We start from the raw sequence: 22,628 nt of genomic DNA on the forward strand, positions 1-22,628 counted from the left end.
GGGGCCTGGAAGAAGCCTCAGGGAAGTAAATCTGAACCAGCCACCCAATTCAACCCCCATGCCCTCCCCGTTCCTTTAAAGTGCGCAGCGATGGGCTCACGAGTAATCACTTACAAGTAATGAGCCTTGATTGGCACAGGTGTGCAGGGATACAAGGGGTTATTTACCCATAATGCCGCCGTACGCCCTGTGTTCCAAACAGCTTGTCTGCGTCCTATTGGTCGCGTTGCAATCCTCACTTCACGCACTTCCTCCTTCAAGCCGGAAGGAGGAAATGCGCCGTGGTGAGGCTTGCAACACGACCAATAGGATGCGTACAAGCTGTTTGGAACACAGGGGGGACAGCAGCATTATGGGTAAATAACCCCTTGTATCCCTGCACACCTGGGCCAATAAAGGCTCCTTTGAATCACAAGTAAGAACTCGTGATTACTTGTGAGCCCATCGCTGAAAGTAAGCCATTTGCTGTAGCCTACCCCTCCCTCCCCACACACCCTTTCTGCCAGAAACTGTCATATCCATTACTTTTAAAAAGATCAGTTGTATGTAATGAAATGTTTTGGCTTGGGTAGAGTCACACAACTGCAGCAAGCATGCAGCCAGTGAGAACAGATGGGAGTTAGAAAACCTGGTCTGCATGCTTGTTATACCTTTCCTGAACATAATATCTGAGGCAGAAATAAAACAGCACAACAGCAAGGAACATGTTAAAAACAGACAGACCTCTGTCCCAAGTCCCTGGCAATTACCTCACATGCCCCACACCATTTCAGCACAGGCAGATAGAGATTGTGGAGAGCTTTGTAGGTTAGGGTTAAGAGTTTGAACTGGATCCTCTGGTTAATTGGCAGCCAGTTGAAGAGCTTGATAGAGAGGGGCAGCAGAGGAAGATCGAGAAGAAAGATGATTGAGACAAGCAGCTGAGTTCAGTACTGACTGGAGTGGGGCCAGTCTGTAAGAAGGTAGTCTACAAAGTAGTATATTAGAGTAGTCCAGACGAAATATTATAATACCAGGTATTAGCATTTTAGTTGTGTCTTGAGTGAGAAAAGGTCGGATGTGAGATATGTTTTTAAATTGGAGACAACAGGAGCCGGTTAAGAAATGAACATGAGAAATAAAAGAGAGAGGAGTCGAATATTACCCCCAAGCACCGTGCTTTGGGAACTGAAGTTATGGGAGTGTTATTAACATTTATAGTTACTTCAGGCAGAGAGGTGGACAGAGACGGTGGAAAAATGATTAGTTCTGTTTTACTCATATTACAATATAATCAAAAAAACAATATCAGCGCAGCCAAGCAAATCTTAACATGTGGAACACTACATATATCGCAGCCAAAGTCCAACGTCTCAGCAAAACGTCTTCAATTAACATAAATAGTACACTTCAGCGCGAATTCACTTGTGTCCACCACCGAAAACACCATAAAAATAATACGCTTACCAGATTATCACAGACCTTAACTACAGGGTCTGCAATATGGCTTAATGAGGTCAGCAGCAGGTATCTTCGCAGCCGGCCTCCTCTCCAGACAAGCCGAGCAATCTAATCCTCAATTGCAGTATTTCACCAAAAATGAGGCATGCAAAGAGACAAACGCACATCTAAGCGTATCTACAGCGATTTTAATAACTCATTTAAAAAAACATAAAAGTTTTTAAAAATCACTCACATCTGGGCCCTTATGACAGGGACCCACAAGGAAAAACAGCACTTAAAACATAGGACGCCGTCCAGCCACACGTCCGCCTCGTCCGCCGAGGCGGACGTGTGGCTGGACGGCGTCCTATGTTTTAAGTGCTGTTTTTCCTTGTGGGTCCCTGTCATAAGGGCCCAGATGTGAGGCCGGCTGCGAAGATACCTGCTGCTGACCTCATTAAGCCATATTGCAGACCCTGTAGTTAAGGTCTGTGATAATCTGGTAAGCGTATTATTTTTATGGTGTTTTCGGTGGTGGACACAAGTGAATTCGCGCTGAAGTGTACTATTTATGTTTACTCATATTACGTTTTACGAAGCGAGAGGAAATGAAGGAGGATATAGCAGACAATCAGTCAGGAACACGTGTGAGGAGGGAGTTAAGGTCTGGGTCCAAGAGGTACAGTTGTGTATCATCTGCATACAGGTGGTATTGAAACCCAAATGAGTTGATTGTCACCAAGGCCGTGCATGTAGATGGAAAGAAGGAGGGGGTCGAGAACAAAGCCTTGAGGAACCCCAACAGACAAAGCATGAGGAGAAGAGATCTGATCTGAGTAAGAGACTGGTAGCTGAAAAACAAATCGCTAAGGATATCAAATCTAAAGCAAAAAAGTTTTAGAAGTACATTAACTCTAAAAAAAGAAAGGTTGACTGTATAGGACTCCTAAAGGATGAGGATGGGAACTCAATGGTGGATGACCAAGGTAAGGCAGAGTTATTAAATGCTTTCTTTGCTTCTGTCTTCACAAAAGAAACAGCACTGTTGCAAACTACAGAGGCGGAAGAGTCTCAATCTTCTAACTGTAATATTAAATACTTAACGCAGGAAGAAGTGAAGGCAAGACTAAATAAATTAAAAATAGACAAGGCACCTGGCCCGGATGGCATGCATCCTCGGGTCCTAAGGGAATTAAGTTCAGTTATAGATAAACCCCTTTATCTTATCTTTTGTGACTCTCTTGCAACTGGCAGAGTCCCAGTGGATTGGCGTACAGCCCACGTTTTCACATTATTTAAGAAGGGCAAAAAATCTGATCCAGGAAATTATAGACCTGTAAGTTTAACATCAGTTGTATGCAAACTATTTGAGGGGTTACTAAGAGATACTATACATGACTTCATAGTAGAAAATAATCTTATTTCTCAGCATCAACATGGGTTTACTAAAGACAGGTCCTGTTTGACTAACATGCTCAGCTTTTATGAGGTAGTGAATGCTAATATGGATATTGGGAATGCTGTAGATGTGATATACTTGGACTTTGCAAAGGCCTTCGACACTGTTCCCCACAAAAGTCTGGTGCAAAAGTTGAGAATGCAAGGACTGGGGAAGAGTCTGTGTTCATGGATAGGGAACTGGCTAATGGACAGAAAACAAAGAGTTGTGGTCAATGGATCATACTCAAAATGGGAGACTGTTAGCAGTGGGGTCCCACAGGGGTCTGTTCTGGGTCCAGTGCTCTTCAATTTATTTATTAATGACCTAGTAGATGCAGTAGTGAGCAATGTTGCTATTTTTGCAGATGATACAAAATTGTGCAGAATCATTAACTCTCAGGAAGATAGTGTCATATTGCAACAGGATCTGGATAGGATGGCTATATGGGCACATACATGGCAGATGAAATTCAATGTTGACAAATGTAAGGTCATGCATTTTGGACGTACGAATGGTCTAGCACCATACAAAATAAATGGGATACAGTTGGGGACATCAAACTTGGAGAAGGACTTAGGAGTACTCATTGACAACAAGTTAAATAATCGTACTCAATGCCAAGCAGCTGCAGCTAAAGCTAACAAAATTTTGGGATGCATTAAAAGGGAAATAAAAACTCGAGATGCTAGCATAATATTGCCCCTGTTTAACTCTCTAGTAAGGCCACATCTGGAATATGGAATTCAGTTCTGGGCACCACATTACAAAAAAGATATTGCAGTTTTAGAGCAGGTGCAGAGACGAGCAACAAAATTGATGCGTGGGATGGAAGGTCTCACTTATCAAGAAAGGTTAGATAAACTGGGTTTATTTAGTCTAGAGAAAAGACGCCTTAGAGGGGATCTAATTAACATGTATAAATACATCAGAGGGCAATATAATACCTTGGCGGATGAGCTTTTTGTCCCTAGGCCTTCTCAAAGGACTAGAGGACATGATCTGCGCATGGAGGAAAAACGTTTTAGCCATTTATTTAGGAAAGGGTTCTTTACAGTAAGAGTGATTAAGATGTGGAATGCATTGCCACAGGAAGTCGTTATGGCAAACTCTATACCTGCATTTAAAGGGGGCTTAGATGCTTTCCTTGCGTTGAAAGACATCCATGGCTACAATTACTAGGTAATGCCTAATGATGTTGATCCAGGGATTTTATCTGATTGCCATCTGGAGTCGGGAAGGAATTTTTCCCTTTAGGGGCTAATTGGACCATGTCTTGTAAGGGTTTTTTCGCCTTCCTCTGGATCAACAGGGATATGTGAGGGAGCAGGCTGGTGTTGTACTTTGTACTGGTTGAACTCGATGGACGTATGTCTTTTTTCAACCAAAATAACTATGTAACTATGTAACTGTGCAGGACCTTCCAGAGAGGTAGGAAGATAACCATTAAAGAGTGAGGCCCTTTATGCCTACATTTGCAAGTATCTGTATCTTAGGTTTTAATTTACATCACATTATTAATTTACTTAATATACTAACTTTTCAACAATTGCCACACTGCACTTATATGACCCAGACCAGGGCTGCAAACCTATGTTGCCCAATAGAATTAGTAGGAGGCACCCACATTCTTATAAAAACAGTTAAAACACTTTTTAAAAAGAGATGTGTTGGCTTGCCATCAAAGATGAACAGCAGAAATGTGTGGCAAATTTTATTAAAACAGCAAAAGGGCACCTCCTACTGTCCTTGTCTAATACTAGCTTCTGTTGGTAGATCAATATTTTATGTTTATACAAATTGGCCTCAATTCACTAAGCTTTATCAAACACTTTACCAAACGTTTGATAATTTACCTCATGGGTAAAATATAATTTTAAATTCACTAAACTGTTACAGATTTATTGAATGTTTTATCAATAAAACATTCGATAAATATATAACAGCTTAGTAAATTTAAAATTAGATTTTACCCATGAGGTAAATTATCAAACGTTCGGTGAAGTGTTTGACAAAGCTTAGTGAATTGAGGCCATATTGTCTTTTTTGTCCTGGAGAGCGACCAGTCAAACCATCAGAGGGATTTTCAAGTACCGTAGGGAGTACATGCCTATAAAATGATTGCTTGTTCAGCAACCCTGGTTTGTGACTGAGTACCCTTATTATACGTGCCAATTCTTTTTTTTCTTCACATTATTAAAATACTACATTATCCTGGGCTCCTGGTGTTCCTGTGTATTTTGTCTTCTCAAAGGCTTGTCTGGATCTTCTGGATTTTCTCAAATAACTAACCATACCCATAGGCAGCCTTTAACCCCTGTCATCTCATCAGAGGAAATACCGTTTTTAACAAATCAAACAATTTTTTTATGTTTGTACTGTATGTATTAAGAAGCATGCATTGTAGTGGTTATTACTCTTGTAGTTGAAATTGAGATTTTTCTATTTATGTCATGTTATTTATTTGGTTTTTGTAGGACACTGTCACCTGGACTTGGCAAGGATATCCATTGTAAGTCTCAGTCACTGAAGTTATTATCTGAAAAACAAACATATATTTTAAAAATGAATTGTTCATTATTATTTATTTTGTACATAGCTAATTAGGTTGATAGTCGTATTATATTATTATTATATACAGTGATAGAATAAAAAAAGCTTAACAAATTCCTTAGGGATTCCAATCCCTCAAAGAGACACATTTCCCTGAAACTTAGCATTTCTATGGAACAGTAAAGCAATTAGCTGTCGACAAACCTCTATTTCTAAGTGCCTCAGTCATTTAGCTGATGTCTCATAACATTCATTTCAGCAATGCATTGTGCTGTGCTAGCCATCAGGTAATGCAAACGCTTTGGAATACGATGATTAGAATTTATTCACTGACTCAGTACATCAAAAAAGCATTTTTCAAACCATTATTTTATTCATTTTTGATGATGAAGAAGTCTACAGGGTTTCAACAGCTTGATTGTATGATCTATTGAGGGCTGGTGCTAGCTACTATGGGGCCCGGGGACATAAGGGACAAAAGTAGCTTGGGGGCCCCCTGACACCACCCCCACAAGCTGGCTGATAGGCCCCATCCTACTCCACCTCTCGCACAATATCATCAGGTGTCCATCTTATGTCCCCTCAAAAGCATTGTTGGGATCCTCATTATTTCCCTCCTCATTTCCTCCTAAATGCAGAGTGTACACACAGCAGAGTCTTAGCTAATATAGGCAGGACACGGGAGGTAGCACCGCACTCTATGCTGTGGACTTTGGCTGCGTATTAACCCTGGCAACAGGTAGTGCAAATTATCCCTGTACCCATGGGTCACCATAGCTGCAGGGGTGTTGGGGTGAAGACACATTGGGGTGCCCCTAAAAGCTCTGGGGCCCTGGGCAAATGCCCCCTTTACCTCTATGAAAATGCTGGCCCTGTAACTAATTAATGGTATCATCCCATCCTATAATTTGAATTTTGGTGCTCACACAACATGCAGGCATTCAACTCGTCACTAATATCCCTCTTTGTATGGTGGTGAATGTAGCCCCAGGGCTCAAATCCAGAGCTGTGGAACTTCTGAACAAGGTAAAGAAAGTATTTCACTCAACTTTCCTTGTGACTTATGTCATTTAGCATATGATACAGACTAACCAGCAAGCTCATGGTGAACCAGAACTCATTGGAGTGTGTAAGGGGCTACAGTATGATGTGACACAGAGACAAATAAAATAAGTTGGAGAGCATCATTATGTTTCTGCTGTGGGGCATTGTAGGCAAAAGTATTTGTCCATACTTCAGTCAGTAAATAAATTCTATCCAGATCTGATCATATACAAATGGGTGCTGGCATTCTTATTGTTGCAACAATGTTGAAAGTGCAGACTTCAGTTATTTTACATGCTATTCAGAGGCCAAAGACATGCTGAGAAAAAATACTTAGGGCTCGTTTCCACTAGGGCGACGCGATTTCGCCGGCATTCCGACGCTTGTAAAAACGCATGCGGGTGCGTTTCCGCATGCGTTTTACCCGCGATTTCGCGTGCGATTTCGCATGGCAGGGTGCCATGCGAAATTAACCATGACACTGCCAGGACAAAATAACATTGGGAAGGGTGCGAAATCGCACGCGAAATCGCGGGTAAAAACGCATGTACCAAACGCATGCGTTTTTACTATTAAATACATTAGCGGCGATTCGCACGGATTCCTGACGCAGGCGAAAACTGTGGGTCCCGCCGTGCAGATTTGGCCCGCTGCCAAATCGCTCCCGCACGCCGCACAGGTGGAAACAGCCCCATCCACTAACATTAGCTATGCGAATCCGCATGCAGTGCCCGCATGCGGATTCGCATAGCTAATGTTAGTGGATGGGGCTGTTTCCACCTGTGCGGCGTGCGGGAGCGATTTGGCAGCGGGCCAAATCTGCACGGCGGGACCCACAGTTTTCGCCTGCGTCAGGAATCCGTGCGAATCGCCGCTAATGTATTTAATAGTAAAAACGCATGCGTTTGGTACATGCGTTTTTACCCGCGATTTCGCGTGCGATTTCGCACCCTTCCCAATGTTATTTTGTCCTGGCAGTGTCATGGTTAATTTCGCATGGCACCCTGCCATGCGAAATCGCACGCGAAATCGCGGGTAAAACGCATGCGGAAACGCACCCGCATGCGTTTTTACAAGCGTCGGAATGCCGGCGAAATCGCGTCGCACTAGTGGAAACGGGCCCTAAGACCAGTCAGTAGAGGTCTAGAGCTGGGACCATGAGATAAATTACTTAAAATATACCCGAGGTGACACGTGACATGATGAGATAAACATGTGTATGTACAGTGCAAAACATATCAATAACCAGGATATTTTTTATTTTTATTTTGCTGCCTGAAAGAGTACATTTTAGGTATGCAAGTAGCAGCTTCTCTCTTGTCTGTACCTTGTCGAGAACATAGTAAACCCCACTGATAAGCAAATTACTGCCATAAAAGTTTTCCTGGCAGAATACAACTTCTGAGGGCATGGGAGAGATAGAAAAAGGGCAATAGTTCATGTATTTTAACTCTGGGACACTTAGGACAATAGACTGCCATTGTGCAGAAACAGCAAAACATTGGCCTCAATTCACTAAGCTTATCTTCTGTCTTTAATAACGTTTCTAGAGTTATCACCATGGTAATGAGGCATGTAGTATTCAGTATATGTGAGGCATTTGCTTTGAGGTGACAAGAGCAAGGAGGTCGGCATCTAGTGAGAAGGGCAGTTAAAGGAGACACAGCTCCGGTGGTGACACACAGCAGTTCGGTGTGGTGGGGGACAGCCCGAAGTGTCCCAAAGCGCTGATAGACCTAGTTAAGGTCTTATTGTCTGGTGAGTGTCAGCACACCGGGTGTTGGTGAAGGATAGAGGAAGATAAGAAGTTATTGCCTTATGCTGTCATTGGATGTGGACTTTTGTAATTGATGCTTTTTTTGCAAACTTTATCTCACATGGACTCAGTTGCGTAGAGCTTACCTTCTGTTTTTTACAATATCATAATTGAGCTTCAAACCCTGATTCACCCCACAAGAAAAAAAAAGAAAAGAAAAAAAATCCCCATATTTATCAGACTTTGTATTTTTCAATTTCAGTCTTAAAATTCTGCTTATGACCATGTGTCAAGTCTACACCACTGTGGAAATAGAGGTAAGAGTAACACATCAATATTTGCCAACTTGAAAATAGAAAATACAATACAGACAAAATGATGCCTAAAGTGTTTTGTTTTTTGTTGTTTTTCCCTTTAGTACCTTCCTGCTTATGTACCCTCCGAAGAGGAAAAGAAAGACTGTTTTCTTTACGCAGCCAATGTTCGCAGTGTTATGGCAAAGTATTTATCAAATGTCCAGCACTTGTTGAACTGATTCATGTAGCATCTTATTTTCGTGGATTATAAAATGTGATTTTATAAATCAAGATAGATAATATAAAGTTGATAATTTTCTGGTATTATTTGTAGCTGCAGTTTGCATGGGGGTTGGCCGCTGCCCTTCTAAACAGGAGGCATGACACGTTTTAAGTGGGGGTTAAGGTTGGGGGCGAGAGGTTAAGATTAGTTGTGGGTTAAGGGTTAGGCACTACCCGGTGCAGGTGGGGATTTGAGGGTTTAAGACTAGAGTTGGGCCGAACGGTTCGCCTGCGAACGGTTCCATGCGAACTTCAGTGGTTCGCGTTCGCGTCCCGCAGGCGAACTTTTGCAGAAGTTCGCTTCGCCCCATAATGCACCATTAGGGTCAACTTTGACCCTCTACATCACAGTCAGCAGGGCCAGTGTAGCCAATTAGGCTACACTAGCCCCTGGAGCCACTCCCCCCCTAATAAAAGGCAGGCAGCGGCGGCCATTACGCTCACTCGTGTGCCTGCGTTAGTGAGAGTAGGGCGAGCTGCTGCAGACTGTCTCTCATAGGGAAAGATTAGTTAGGCTTAGCTTGTTCCTGGCTGCATACCTGTTCTGTGAACCCACCACTGCATACCTGTACTGTGAACCCACCACTGCATACCTGTTCAGTGAACCCACCACTGCATACCTGTTCTGTGAACCTACCACTGCATACCTGTTCTGTGAACCCACCACTGCATACCTGTACTGTGAACCCACCACTGCATACCTGTTCTGTGAACCCACCACTGCATACCTGTTCAGTGAACCTGCCACTGCATACCTGTTCTGTGAACCCACCACTGCATACCTGTACTGTGAACCCACCACTGCATACCTGTTCAGTGAACCCACCACTGCATACCTGTTCAGTGAACCCACCACTGCATACCTGTTCAGTGAACCCACCACTGCATACCTGTTCAGTGAACCTGCCACTGCATACCTGTTCTGTGAACCCACCACTGCATACCTGTTCTGTGAACCCACCACTGCATACCTGTACTGTGAATCCACCACTGCATACCTGTTCAGTGAACCCGCCACTGCATACCTGTTCTGTTCAGTGAACCCGCCACTGTATTCCTGTTCAGTGAACCCGCCACTGCATACCTGTTCTGTGAACCCACCACTGCATACCTGTTCTGTTCAGTGAACCCGCCACTGTATACCTGTTCTGTTCAGTGAACCCGCCACTGTATACCTGTTCAGTGAACCTGCCACTGCATACCTGTTCTGTGAACCCACCACTGCATACCTGTTCTGTTCAGTGAACCCGCCACTGCATACCTGTTCTGTTCAGTGAACCCGCCACTGTATTCCTGTTCAGTGAACCCGCCACTGCATACCTGTTGTGTTCAGTGAACCCGCCACTGTATACCTGTTCTGTCATTCAGCTACATCAGCCAGGCGACCATATGGGCTGTAAAGCCACCAAAACCTGCACTCTCGCCATGGTGCGCACCAGTCCAGCACGGCCGTCACTACACAAACAGCTGTTTGCGGTGCGTTACACGGTGAGTTTGGTGTGTCAGTGTGAAGCAGTACCTTAATTACACTACCTGATTGATGTATACACATGCAATATGTTTTAAAGCACTTTAGGCCTGTCATTTAGCATTCAATGTGATTTCTGCCCTTAAAACGCTGCTTTGCGTCAAATCCAGATTTTTCCCGGGGACTTTTGACATGTATCCCGCTCCTCCACCTGAGGGTCCAGGTGTTAGACCCCTTGAAACATCTTTTCCATCACTTTTGTGGCCAGCATAATTTTTTTTTCAAAGTTCGCATCCCCATTGAAGTCTATTGCGGTTCGCGAACTTTTCGGCGAACCGAACTTTCCGCGAAGGTTCGCGAACCGAAAATCGGAGGTTCGGCCCCACTCCACCGGGGGGTGGTTTCAAGTGTTAGGTGCCACCAGGGAAGGGGTTCTGTGTGAGAGAAATTTGGTCATAGTAAAATATCGGTAAATATTACTGATATTTTACCATTTCAATGAAGTTGTAGAATATCAGTAAATGTACCAATATTCTACTACTGCTACCCTGCATTTTAAACAGGTGTCTTTTAAATGTGTGATTATAAGCATCAATAAATTAAGGGAGCAAACAACACTGACAGATCCAGTAACAGGCGCATGGAGATTGGCCAACATCTGTCTGTATACAGTGGCGTAGCTACAAACCTCTGGGCCCCGATGCGGAATCTGGATGTGGGCCCCCCCCCCCCCCCCCCGGCAACAACAGCCCCCCCTCCCCCGACAACACCCGACGGATGCACACACATATCAAAATCCCTATAGCCAGCTATAGGTACCCCCAGTATAGGTAGTCAGGCATAGGTAAGCCAGTATAGTTGCCCCCGGTATAGGTGAGATAGGCAGGCGCCGCCGGTATAAGTTAGATAGATAGGTGCCCCCAGTACAGGTTAGCTAGGTGGGTGCCTCTAATATAGGTAGCCAGAATAGTTGCCCCCAGCGTAGGTTAGATAGGTAGGTGCCCCCAGTATAGGTTAGTTAGGTAGGTGCCTCCAATATAGGTAGCCAGTTTAGTTGCCACCTGTATAGGCTAGCTAGGTGCCCCCAATACAGGTTAGATAAGTAAGTGCCCCCAGTATAGGTTAGATAGGTAGGTGCCCCCAGTATAAATTAGATTAGGTCGGTGCCCCCTAGTATAGGTTAGATTAGGTAGCTGCCCCCCAGTATAGGTTAGATTAGGTAGCTGCCCCCCAGGATAGATTAGGTAGCTGCCCCCAGGATAGATTAGGTAGGTGCCCCCCAGTATAGGTTAGATGAGGTAGCTGCCCCCCAGGATAGATTAGGTAGCTTCCCCCCAGGATAGATTAGGTAGCTGCCCCCCAGGATAGATTGGGTAGCTGCCCCCCAGGATAGATTAGATAGCTGCCCCCCAGGATTAGGTTAGAATAGGTAGGTGCCCCCCAGGATAGATTAGGTAGCTGCCCCCCAGGATTAGGTTAGATTAGGTAGCTGCCCCCCAGGATAGATTAGGTAGCTGCCCCCAGGATAGATTAGGTAGGTGCCTCCCAGTATAGGTTAGATTAGGTAGCTGCCCCCCAGAACAGATTAGGTAGCTGCCCCCAGGATAGATTAGGTAGGTGCCCCCCAGTATAGGTTAGATTAGGTAGCTGCCCCCCAGGATTAGGTTAGACTAGGTAGGTGCCCCCCAGGATAGATTAGGTAGCTGCCCCCAGGATAGATTAGCTAGGTGCCCCCCAGTATAGGTTAGATTAGGTAGCTGCCCCCCAGGATTAGGTTAGATTAGGTAGGTGCCCCCCAGGATAGATTAGGTAGCTGCCCCCAGGATAGATTAGGTAGCTGCCCCCCAGGATAGATTAGGTAGCTGCCCCCCAGGATAGATTAGGTAGCTGCCTGTCCCCATAATGGAGGGGGGGCCGCAGCCGCGGGGAGGGCAGCCCGACCTCTCCCTCCCTTCCTCTCCCCGGGGCCCCCCCCTCAGATGCAGAGTGAGCGGCTCACGGAAGCGCTGTAGGCAGAACTCACCTCCGTCCCTGGTTCCAATCGCCGCTGATCTCCTCTCTGGCTGGCTCTGCATAGATGCTTACACACGCATCTTCCTGTTTAGCCGGAAGCTGCGTGTGTAAGCATCTATGCAGAGCCAGCCAGAGAGGAGATCAGCGGCGAGTGGAACGCAGGGAGGTGAGTTCTGCCTATAGCGCTTCCGTTAGCCGCTTACTCTGCATCTGAGGGGGGGGGCCCGGGGAGAGGAAGGGAGGAAGAGGTCGGGCTGCCCTCCCCGCGGCTGCGGCTCCCTCCTACCAGCGCGAACGGGCGCATGGCCCTGCAAACGGAGATGGGCCCCCCGGGCCCCTCCCCCGCCTCCTCAGGAGCCGGGCCCGGTCACCAAGGCGACCGCTGCGACCACGGGCCCTACGCCCTTGTCTGTATACTTGTGCATGTGGCAGTCTGTATACTTGTGCTTGTGACAGGCAGATGGGATTGATTTCCATGCACCACCATGTGTATGTGTGTGTGTGTGTGTGTGTGTGTGTGTGCGTGTGTGTGTGTGTGTATTTATATTATATATATATATATATATATATATATATATATATATATATATATATATATATATATATATATATATACATACATACATATATATATAGTGTTACCTTTCTCACCTTATTAGTATTTATTTTCTAGATGAGTTCTTGAAAGGTTTTATATAGCCATGAGCCAAAATACTGTATGAGAAAACATTTTTCATCCTTAAATTTCCACTTTCTCAGCAAATCTCACAAAATAAATAATGTTATTAAATATTTAAACATTAGTGCAAACTCTTCAGACTCTTCTACCACATTCCTTAAAGAGGAACTGTATTCAAGGATTGAATTTCAGCCCAATCAACAGAGATGGGATGAAGTATTCACCCAGCAAATTTTTTAGCAGTGAACAAGGGGTGTTCGCGTTTGCCCCCCTGGCAAATACATGGCGTGTTCGACCAGCCCCCTATACATCTTCATTGAGCTAAACTTTGACCCCTTACCTCATGACAGCCAATCGGCTATTCTTCCCACCTGGACCGACCCCCCCCCACCTATCAGAAAGCAAGCACAGAAGCCATTTTGCAGTCTGTGTTTGGCTTCTGTGCTAAGCAAATGAGGGACTTTTACCATGGATCCCCCTCCGACATCACTTTTGTGGCGAGAAACAGTCTTTAGGTTTTAAAATTCTCCTGCCCATTGAAGTCTATGGAGATTTGCAGATTCGTCAGATCCACACATTTTTGCAGAGATTTCAAATTCGAAATTCGCGAGCCCAAAATTTGATATTTGGCACATCTCTACCGATCAATAGCTGACACCCCTTTTCCCATGAGAACCCCCTCCCTCAGTATGATGTCAGGACCTAGGTCCTGACAGCACACTTTGGGAGCCTTGTTGCATTGTGGGAAGTAACATCTGTTTCCAACTGCAAAGCAGCCAGTATCTCCCTCTTTGCATATGTGTATCTACAAAAAATAAGCTTTTATTCTAGGTACACATGATGCAATTTTCTGACAGATTTACTGTCAGGTTGATTATTTCCAACATGTCCATTCTGATTTCATGTCAATTTTTCAAACGATTTTTCATAAAAGTGAACAGAAAAATTAATCGAAAAATTATTGGAAATCAGATCTGTCTTCTACTTTGTAGTGCTTTGGTATGGTGCTGCCATCTAGTGGCTGAAATAACATAATACAGAAAAGGCAGATTATGATTTATTATTTATTTATTGTATTTATAAAGTGCCAACATATTACGCAGTGCTGGGCATTAGTTGAGGTTTAGGGGTGACATACAGCAATAAGACAATACAGAAATACATACAAATCAGATCACACAGCACAGTATGAGTACAAGGTAATGCTTAGTAAGTCACTGGATGGGAGCATGGAGATTAGACAAGTCGAGCTCACTCTGATCCATACAATGGGTGTACGGTAATGGAGGTGCATAAACAGGCAGGAGACACAAGGAGAAGTACCCTGCCGAAGGCTTACAATCTAAAGCAGGGGTGTTGAACTCAAATACAAAGTGACAAGGAAGAACAGAGGCGCCAATAGGATAAAATTATATAAAACTCTTAAAACATGGCAGTGGTGGAGGTGGACCCTTAACCACTCCAAAGGACAGGACACGAGGGACGTGTTACGTTATAACACAACATTTATTTATACACTCCACAAAGTTTTGCAATGCGTTTCCTGAGCGTGCCCCTGCTTCATCAGGCAGTGAGATAGGAGTATACAGCTTAAGCCATCCAGGTCTAGACTGAGCGCCTCTGTGACAGACAGAGGCGCTCAGTCTAGACCTGAACGGGAAGCCCCCATGGTGGAGGGGAGGAGTTGATAATTCTGGCTGCCGTATTCATGTCGGACTGCAGCGGGGCAATTCAAATCATAGGAAGACCAGACAGAAGTGCATTGCAGTAGTTAAGGCAGGAAATTATGAGGGCATGAATGAAGAGTTTGGTGGTGACAGCGGTCAGGAAAGTGCGGATCTTGCAGATGTTGCAGACGGAGGTGAAAGTTGCAGGACTTTGTGAGGTTTTGGATGTGGGAGGTGAAAGAGAGTGCAGAGTCCAGGGTGACACCCAGAGAGCAGGCTTGAGAAGTAGGACGAATGGTAGTGTGGTTAACAGTGACATGCACATCTGGGAGGGTCAAGGATGGCCCAGGTAGGAAAATCGTAAATTCATTTTTTCCAGGTTTAGTTTCAGGAACCTAGCGGACATCTAGGAGGAGATGGCTGATAGGCAGGGGGAGACCTTGTCTATGGTAGTGGTCAGGGGTGTTGAGGTAGATATGGGTGTCATCTGCATACAGATGATAATTAAAACCCATGGAGGAGATATCCTTGCCAATGGAAGATATGCATAGGGAGAACAGTAGGGGGCCAAGGACCGAGCCTTGGGGGACTCCCACCAAGAGGTGGTTGGGGGTAGATGAGGACTCATTGAAGGAGGTTGTGAAGGAGCAGTTGGAGAGGTAGGGTGAGAGCCAGTCCAGGGCAAGGTCATGAATGCCCATTGACTGGAGGGACTAGAGGAGTAGGGGATGGTCCACTGTGTCAAAAGCTGCTGAAAGGTAAAGGAGGAAGAGAATAGAGTATTTACCTTCAGCTTAAGCTAAGGCAAGGTCATTGACCACTTTGGTGAGAACTATTTCGGTTGAGTGGGCAGGCCGAAAACCAGATTGCAGTGGGTCTAGTAGGGCGTTGGCATTAGAGATGGCTCGAACCTCCGATTTTCGGTTCGTGAACCTCGAGCGCGACCCTCCGCAAAAAGTTCGGTTTGTGCGAACTTCCGCGAACTGCAATAGACTTTAATGGGGAGGTGAACTTCGAAAATTAGAAACATTTATGCTGGCCACAAAAGTGACAGAAAAGATGTTTCAAGGGGTCTAACATCTGAGTTTTTGCATAGGGGAGTGGGATACACGCCAAAAGTCCTGGGGAAAAATCTGGATTTGATGCAAAGCAGCGTTTTAAGGGCAGAAATCACATTGCATGCTAAATTGGAGGCCTAAAGTGCTTTAAAACATCTTGCATGTGTATACATCAGTCAGGGAGTGTAATTAGTGTAATGCTTCACACTGACAGACCAAACTTACTGTGTAACGCACCGCAAACAGCTGTTTGTGTAGTGACGGCCATGCTGGACTGGTGCGCACCATGACGAGAGTGCAGGTGATGGCGGCTTTCCAGCCCATATGGTCGCCGGGCTGAGGTAGCTCAATGACAGAACACTGACTGTCCAGCTGATCGAATTTGGTCTGTCCACAATGAAGGGGAATTGACACATGTACATGCCTTTTGTTTTGTTGTTGCAGCTGCAGTGCAGCCAGAAAAATTAGGCAAGCATGTACACGCACCAGAAAAATTATTACAGCGGCCTTAAAAATTCAGGACTCCGCCTGGAGTCCTGGACCCTGTTGGTGGTGGCGGAGAAGGCAGTCAAGCGGCCTGCAAGCAGAGATGCTGTGCGGGGACCGACTTAGTCTTGGGGCAGGCAGTCACACGGCGTGCAGGCAGAGATGCTGTGTGTGGGGACTGACTTAGTCTTCGGGCAGGCCTGAGCGTGCTTTGCCTTAGTCAGGCATCCGTGGTCGGATGGACCCTTGACCCAACGCTGTGTGCCAGAGATGTCACCACTTGCCTTTCAACATCACGGTACAGTTTAGGTATCGCCTTTTTTGAGAAATAATTGCAGCCTGGTATCTTCCACTGTGGTGTGCGGCTTTGCTTTTGTGTGCTGCTTTTCCTCAGGTGGTCATCCCATTGCAGTTTGTGTTTTGTAATCATGTGCCTTCGTAAGGTAGTTGTTCCTACGCAGGTCTTGGTCTTTCCACGGCTCAATTTTTGGTAGCAGAGAGTACAGATGCCATTGCTCTCATCTGAGGCAGACACACAAAAAATTTCCACATCACTGAGCCCTGGGGTGATGGCACATTGGTGGTGGCGGCCAACTGAGTGTTAAGTGGGGTGCCAGAATCAGCGCAGGAGGAGGAAGATATGTCACGCTTCCGTGCGGAAGCTGGGAAAGATGAGGTGTTCTGTGTTAAATAGTCAACTACCTCCTGACAATATTGAGGGTTGTTCTTCTGAACACTGTACTTTGGTCGAGGGCCGCACGAAAGCACAACAGCATGACCTTTAACAGACCTGCCAGGTGGCCTGCCTCTGGCTCTGCCTTTTGTTTTGTCCATATTTTCATATTTTGAAGGGGGGGGGGGGGTGAAGTGAAAGGTATGCACTGACTTGACTAATACAATGGACGGTTACACAGGTGCAGTGAACAGGTTGCAGTGACTGCTGGTACAACAATGTGCGGTTACACAGGTGCAGTTAACAGGTATGCACAGACTGGTATATATAACAGCGTGCGGTCACACAGGTGCGGTGAACAGGTATGCAGTGACTGCTGGTACAACAATGTGCGGTTACACAGGTACAGTGAACAGGTTGCAGTGACTGGTATTACAAATGTGCAGCTGTCACACACACAGGTACCGTGAACAGCGACTGGTGGTGGTATATAAAACTGTGTGTGCTCACGTAGGTAGGTAGGTGCACTGAATAGTGAACAGGTGCAGTGATTGGGATTACAAATGTGCAGCTGCCTGTCACACACACACACACACACAGGTACTGTGAACAGGTGCAATGACTGGTGGTATTAACAATGCATGTGCTCACGTAGGTATAGGTAGGTAGGTGCACTGAACAGTGAACAGGTGCAGTGATTGGGATTACAAATGTGCAGCTGCCTGTCACACACACAGGTAGTCACTCAATGAATGTGCTGGGCCTGGCAGTGGCACAGTAGGAATTACCACCAATGGGCCAAAGGCCAGCTGCGACTGACTGACAGGGCTATATATAATGCAAGTGGGCCACAAAAAAAACAAAACAAAAAAAAAAATAGATCACAAGAACAAGATTAGCTCTTAAAAGAGCTGTTGAGGGGAGCTTTTTTTTTTAGCAATAAGAATCAGCAAGGAGCAAGCTAACAAGCCTACAAGTGCCTAACTAAGCTTTCCATATAGCTCTCTCTGCAGCAGCAGCAGCTCTCCCTCCTCTAATTACTGCAGGCACACGAGTGAGTCCAATACCTGACACTGCCTGCCTTTTATAAGGGGGTGGGGCTTCAGGAGGGAGTGTAGCCTAATTGGCTACATTGTGCCTGCTGACTGTGATGTAGAGGGTCAAAGTTGACCCTAATGATGCACTATGGGGGCGAATCGAACTTCCAGAAAAGTTTTCAGTTCTCCGCGATTGCAAACCCCGGAAGTTCAATGCGTGCGCTCACGTAGGTATAGGTAGGTAGGTGCACTGAACAGTGAACAGGTGCAGTGATTGGGATTACAAATGTGCAGCCGCTTGTCGCGTAGGTATAGGTAGGTAGGTGCACTGAACAGTGAACAGGTGCGGTGATTGGGATTACAAATGTGCAGCTGCCTGTCACACACAGAGGTAGTCACTCAATGAATGTGCTGGGCCTGGCAGTGGCACAGTAGGAATTACCAACAAGGGACTAAAGGCCAGCTGCGACTGACTGACAGGGCTGTATATAATGCAAGTGGGCCACACAAAAAAAAAAAAAGATCACAAGAACAAGATTAGTTCTCAAAAGAGCTGTTGATGGGTGCTTTTTTAGCAATAAGAATCAGCAAGGAGCAAGCTAACAAACCTACAAGAGCCTAACTAAGCTTTCCAATTACTACAGGCACGCGAGTGAGTCCAATGCCTGACGATGCCTGCCTTTATAAGGGGGGGGGGGCTTCAAGAGGGAGTGTAGCCTAATTGGCTACAATGTGCCTGCTGACTGTGATGTAGAGAGTCAAAGTTGACCCTAATGATGCACTATGGGGGCGAATCGAACTTCCGGAAAAGTTTGCAGTTCTCCGCGATTGAGAACCCTGGAAGTTTGCCGGCGAACCGTTCGGTGCCATCTCTACTGCTGTGTGCAGAGAAGCAGGAACCGCTCAAGGTGAGAGTGGCGGAGTGGAGGAGGGTGGCTGTGATTGTGAAGGTGCAAGGGAGAAAGCGGCTGAAAATGATGCACTGAAGGAGGAAGAGGAGAAGGAGGGTAGCTTTGCTTTTCCTCTGGTGCTCTTCCCATTGCAGTTTGTGCCTTTTCTCCATGTGCCTTTGTAAGGCAGTTGTCCCTACGTGGCTGTTGGCCTTTCCACGGCTCAATTTTTGGTGGCAGAGAGAACAGATGGCATTGCTCTGATCTAAGGCAGACACACAAAAAAAATGTCCAAACCGCTGAGCCCCCTGGGGTGTGGGAACTATGGTGGCCTCAGCAGCTGACGTTGAAGGGCATGTTGGCTGGCTGTCCATAGGTGGTGATACATGGCGCCGGACACTGCCACCAGCTGTTTCTGAAGACGAGCTCTCCCTGCTTCTTTCAGCAACTCGTCTCTTCCTACTCCTCTCTGACTCCCCCTCTGAACTGTCCCCCTGGTCATCTTGTCTCTTAGGAACCTACGTGGCATCCATATTATCATAATCATCATAATCCTCCTCCCCAGCTTCGCTTGCCTCAGACACCTCATAAACTGCACCAACAGCAGGTACTTCATCCTCCTCCTCCTCACATGTTACGTCCATAGTGTCGCCTAACTCAGACATATGAGGTGGTGTAACTTGCTTAGCGCTCTCATCTTGTTGTAACAATAATGTCTGTGAATCAGTTAATTCCCCACCGAATAACTCCTGCGAAGTGTCAAATGCAGTGGATGTGGTGCTTGTAGTAGTGCTGGTGGCTGTGGAAGATGAGGTGTTCTGTGTTAAATAGTCAACCACGTCCTGACAATCTTGGGAGTTGATAGGACGTGCCTTCTTCTGAGCACTATACTTTGAGCTTTGGGCCAGGGCCGCACGAAATCATGTCAGCACGACCTCGAACAGACCTGCCGGGTGGCCTGCCTGTTGTTTTGTCCATATCGGGGGGGGGGGGGGGGGGGGTGAAGTGAAAGGTATGTACTGACTTGACTAATACAATGTGCAGTCACACAGGTGCAGTGAAAGGTATGCAGTGACTGGTATTACAATACAATGTGCAGCTGTCACACAGGTGCAGTTAACAGGTATGCACGGACTGGTATATTACACAGCGTGCGGTCACACAGGTACTGTGAACAATTATGCAATGACTAGTACTAGACACTGCGTATGTAACACTGCTTGTGGTCAGGTAGGTAGGTAGGTGCACTGAACACAGGTGGGTATGCAGTGATTGGTATTACAAATGTGCAGCTGTCACACACACACACAGGTACCGTCAACAGGTACAGTGACACTGCGTGCGCTTACGTAGTTAGGTAGGTGTACTGAACACAGGTGGGTATGCAGTGATTGATATTACAAATGTGCAGCTGTCACACACACACACACAGGTACCGTCAACAGGTGCAGTGACACTGCGTGTGCTCACATAGGTAGGTAGGTGCACTGAACACAGGTGGGTATGCAGTGATTGGTATTATAAATGTGCAGCTGTCACACACACAGGTAGTCACTGAATGTGCTAGCAGTGGAACAGTAGGAATTACCAAGGGGCCAAGGTCCCACCAGCAACTGCGACTGACTGACAGGGCGGTATATGCAACACAAGTGTCTGTGGGACACAAAAAAAAATGGATCACAAGAACAACATTAGCTCTCAAAAGAGCTGTTGAGGATGAGGAGTGCTTTTTAGCAGTAAGATCAGCAAGAAAGAGCAACCTAACAAGCTTAACAGAAGAGCCTAACTAAGCTTTCCCTATGTCAGCAGCAAGGTTCTCTCCCTTCTCTAATTGCTGCAGCCACACGAGTGAGTGAAAAGGCTGACTGTGAGAAAAGGCGGAAGCACCGCCGCATGCACTTCTGGCAAGGCGGCGGATTCCGCGTCCAGCGTGGCTACTGATGTGTGTTTTCACTTGTCTTTGCGTCTGCCCGAACGCGGAGGAACCGCTGCATGTGCTGGCGGCATGGCGGCGGATTCCGCGTGCAGCACAACGGGCATACTGTGAGAAAACGCGGAAGCACCGCCGCATGCACTTCTGGCAAGGCGGCGGATTCCGCGTCCAGCATGGCTACTGATGTGTGTGTTCACTCGTCTTTGCGTCTGCCCGAACGCGGAGGAACCGCCGCCATGCCGCGTGCAGCACAACGGGCATTTCACAGCAGGGGTCTGGTATGGCTGGGAGGTGTAGTCCACATAGGTTTAGGTGGACGCGTGCGCGCGCTGAGAGGAGGAGCTTTATACCAGTCAGTGGGGGATCAGCTGACCAGGCTGGTCAGCTGACGCCAGAAACGGTTTCCATTGGTCCAGCACTTGGGGGAGGCGCTGGAGAGTGCTGAACTATATATACTGGTGGCTGGGCATTTGCTGGTTGTCTGCTGTTGCGATCACTTCGTGGTAGCACTCAGACCTTGTCTGTATCTGTGTTATTAGACCAGTTTCCAAAGGTGTTGATGGCCAAGGATCTCACACCTTAGTCTAGGAATACTGTTATTATCTGTATTGTTATTTTAGTCCAGTTTCCAAAGGTGTTGATGGCCAGGGATCTCACACCTTAGTCTAGGAATTCTGTACCATCTGTATTATTCGTATTATCTAGTCTAGTTCCTGAAGTGTGAGAATCTTGGAGCTCACACTCAAGTCTAGGCATTTTTGATTATCTGTTATGACTTTCGGCATTCCTGACCATTCTCCTGATCTCTGATTTTGTACCTTTTCTTTCTGATTCTCTGTTGCCAAAACTCGGCTAGTCCCTGGATTCTGTATCTGCCTACTGTCTCTGTACTTTATCTGTCCGTGTGTTAACGACCTGGCTTGTCCGACCTCGAGAACTATCTCTCCTGTTAGGAGATAGTTCACAGACCTATCAGTGACACTCCCCTTGGTGTCACTCACGTTCTGTCCTTCCCACTCGCTGTCTGACTCCTCCTCCGGGAGAGTTCAGTCCACGGAACGAACCAGTTGCCAAGCAGGATTCCTATCTGCTCTTGCCCCTGCCTTCAGGGTGTGTTACTCAAAGTATTACTGTTGCACCAAAACACTCTTGTCACTCAGGTGTCCAGAGGTTAGTAGATATATCTGATTATCGGTGATACTGCAGATCATCAATAATCTAGTATATATCTGCATTCTCGGTGATACTGCAGATCACCGGTAATCAGATCCTCTCTGTGTTACACCGATCGTTACACTGACACTACCTGCCTTATAGGGGAAAGGGGGTGGCTCCAGGAGGGAGTGTAGCCTAATTGGCTTCCCTGTGCCTGCTGACTGTGATGTAAAGGGTCAAAGTTGACCCTAATGATGTAGTATAGGGGGGGCGGGTCGAACTCGCATATAGTTCGCGGTTCACCGCAAACGCGAACCACCGAAGTTCGCGCAAATAAGTTCGCGAGCGAATCGTTCGGGCCATCTCTAGTTGGCACAGAGGTATTGGGTCAGACGTTTGTGAACCAGACACTCAAAGAGCTTTGAGGCAAAGGGGAGGAGGGAGATAGGGCAATAGTCGGAGTGTAGTGAGGGGTCGAGAGCAGGGTTCTTGAGCAAGGGGAGTGCAGTAGCCTGCTTGAAGTCTAAGCTGAAGGTGCCTGTGGATAGGGAGAGGTTAAACAGGGCAGTGAGGGCTAGGGCCAAATCCAGGAAGTGAGGACGGAGTAAGGGACGAGGTCAAGATGGGAGGTAGTGATATGGGAAGTCTGCTTTAGGTGGTTGACTTCCTACATGGTAGTACAAGACTACAAGTGGAGGAAGTGAGGGGAGGAAGGGTGGCAGAGGAGCTGGATGGGAGGGGGTGAGAAGTGAGGATAGAAGGCTGGATATTTCCTGAC

General features: G+C 46.4%; 1 protein-coding gene and 1 long non-coding RNA gene across 7 annotated transcripts in view; one reads left to right on the forward strand and one right to left on the reverse strand.

The window, feature by feature from the left end:
• The window catches only part of LPCAT2 (lysophosphatidylcholine acyltransferase 2), a 390,784-nt gene that overhangs the window by 265,452 nt on the left and 102,704 nt on the right, over positions 1 to 22,628 (forward strand). For all 6 annotated transcript variants that reach the window (XM_068260831.1, XM_068260828.1, XM_068260829.1 and 3 more), the window contains 3 exons: positions 5,338 to 5,372; positions 8,476 to 8,530; positions 8,632 to 8,714. In XM_068260831.1, the coding sequence (XP_068116932.1) occupies positions 5,338 to 5,372; positions 8,476 to 8,530; positions 8,632 to 8,714 (173 nt within the window). The remainder of the gene's footprint in view (positions 1 to 5,337; positions 5,373 to 8,475; positions 8,531 to 8,631; positions 8,715 to 22,628) is intronic.
• The window catches only part of LOC137538577 (uncharacterized), a 35,679-nt gene continuing 18,361 nt past the window's right edge, over positions 5,311 to 22,628 (reverse strand). Inside the window, exon 3 of the long non-coding RNA XR_011024835.1 lies at positions 5,311 to 5,399. This is a non-coding gene — a long non-coding RNA (uncharacterized lncRNA). The remainder of the gene's footprint in view (positions 5,400 to 22,628) is intronic.

The sequence above is a fragment of the Hyperolius riggenbachi genome, chromosome 11 (assembly GCF_040937935.1).
Source record: "Hyperolius riggenbachi isolate aHypRig1 chromosome 11, aHypRig1.pri, whole genome shotgun sequence".
In the NCBI taxonomy this organism is placed as follows: Eukaryota; Metazoa; Chordata; class Amphibia; order Anura; family Hyperoliidae; genus Hyperolius; species Hyperolius riggenbachi.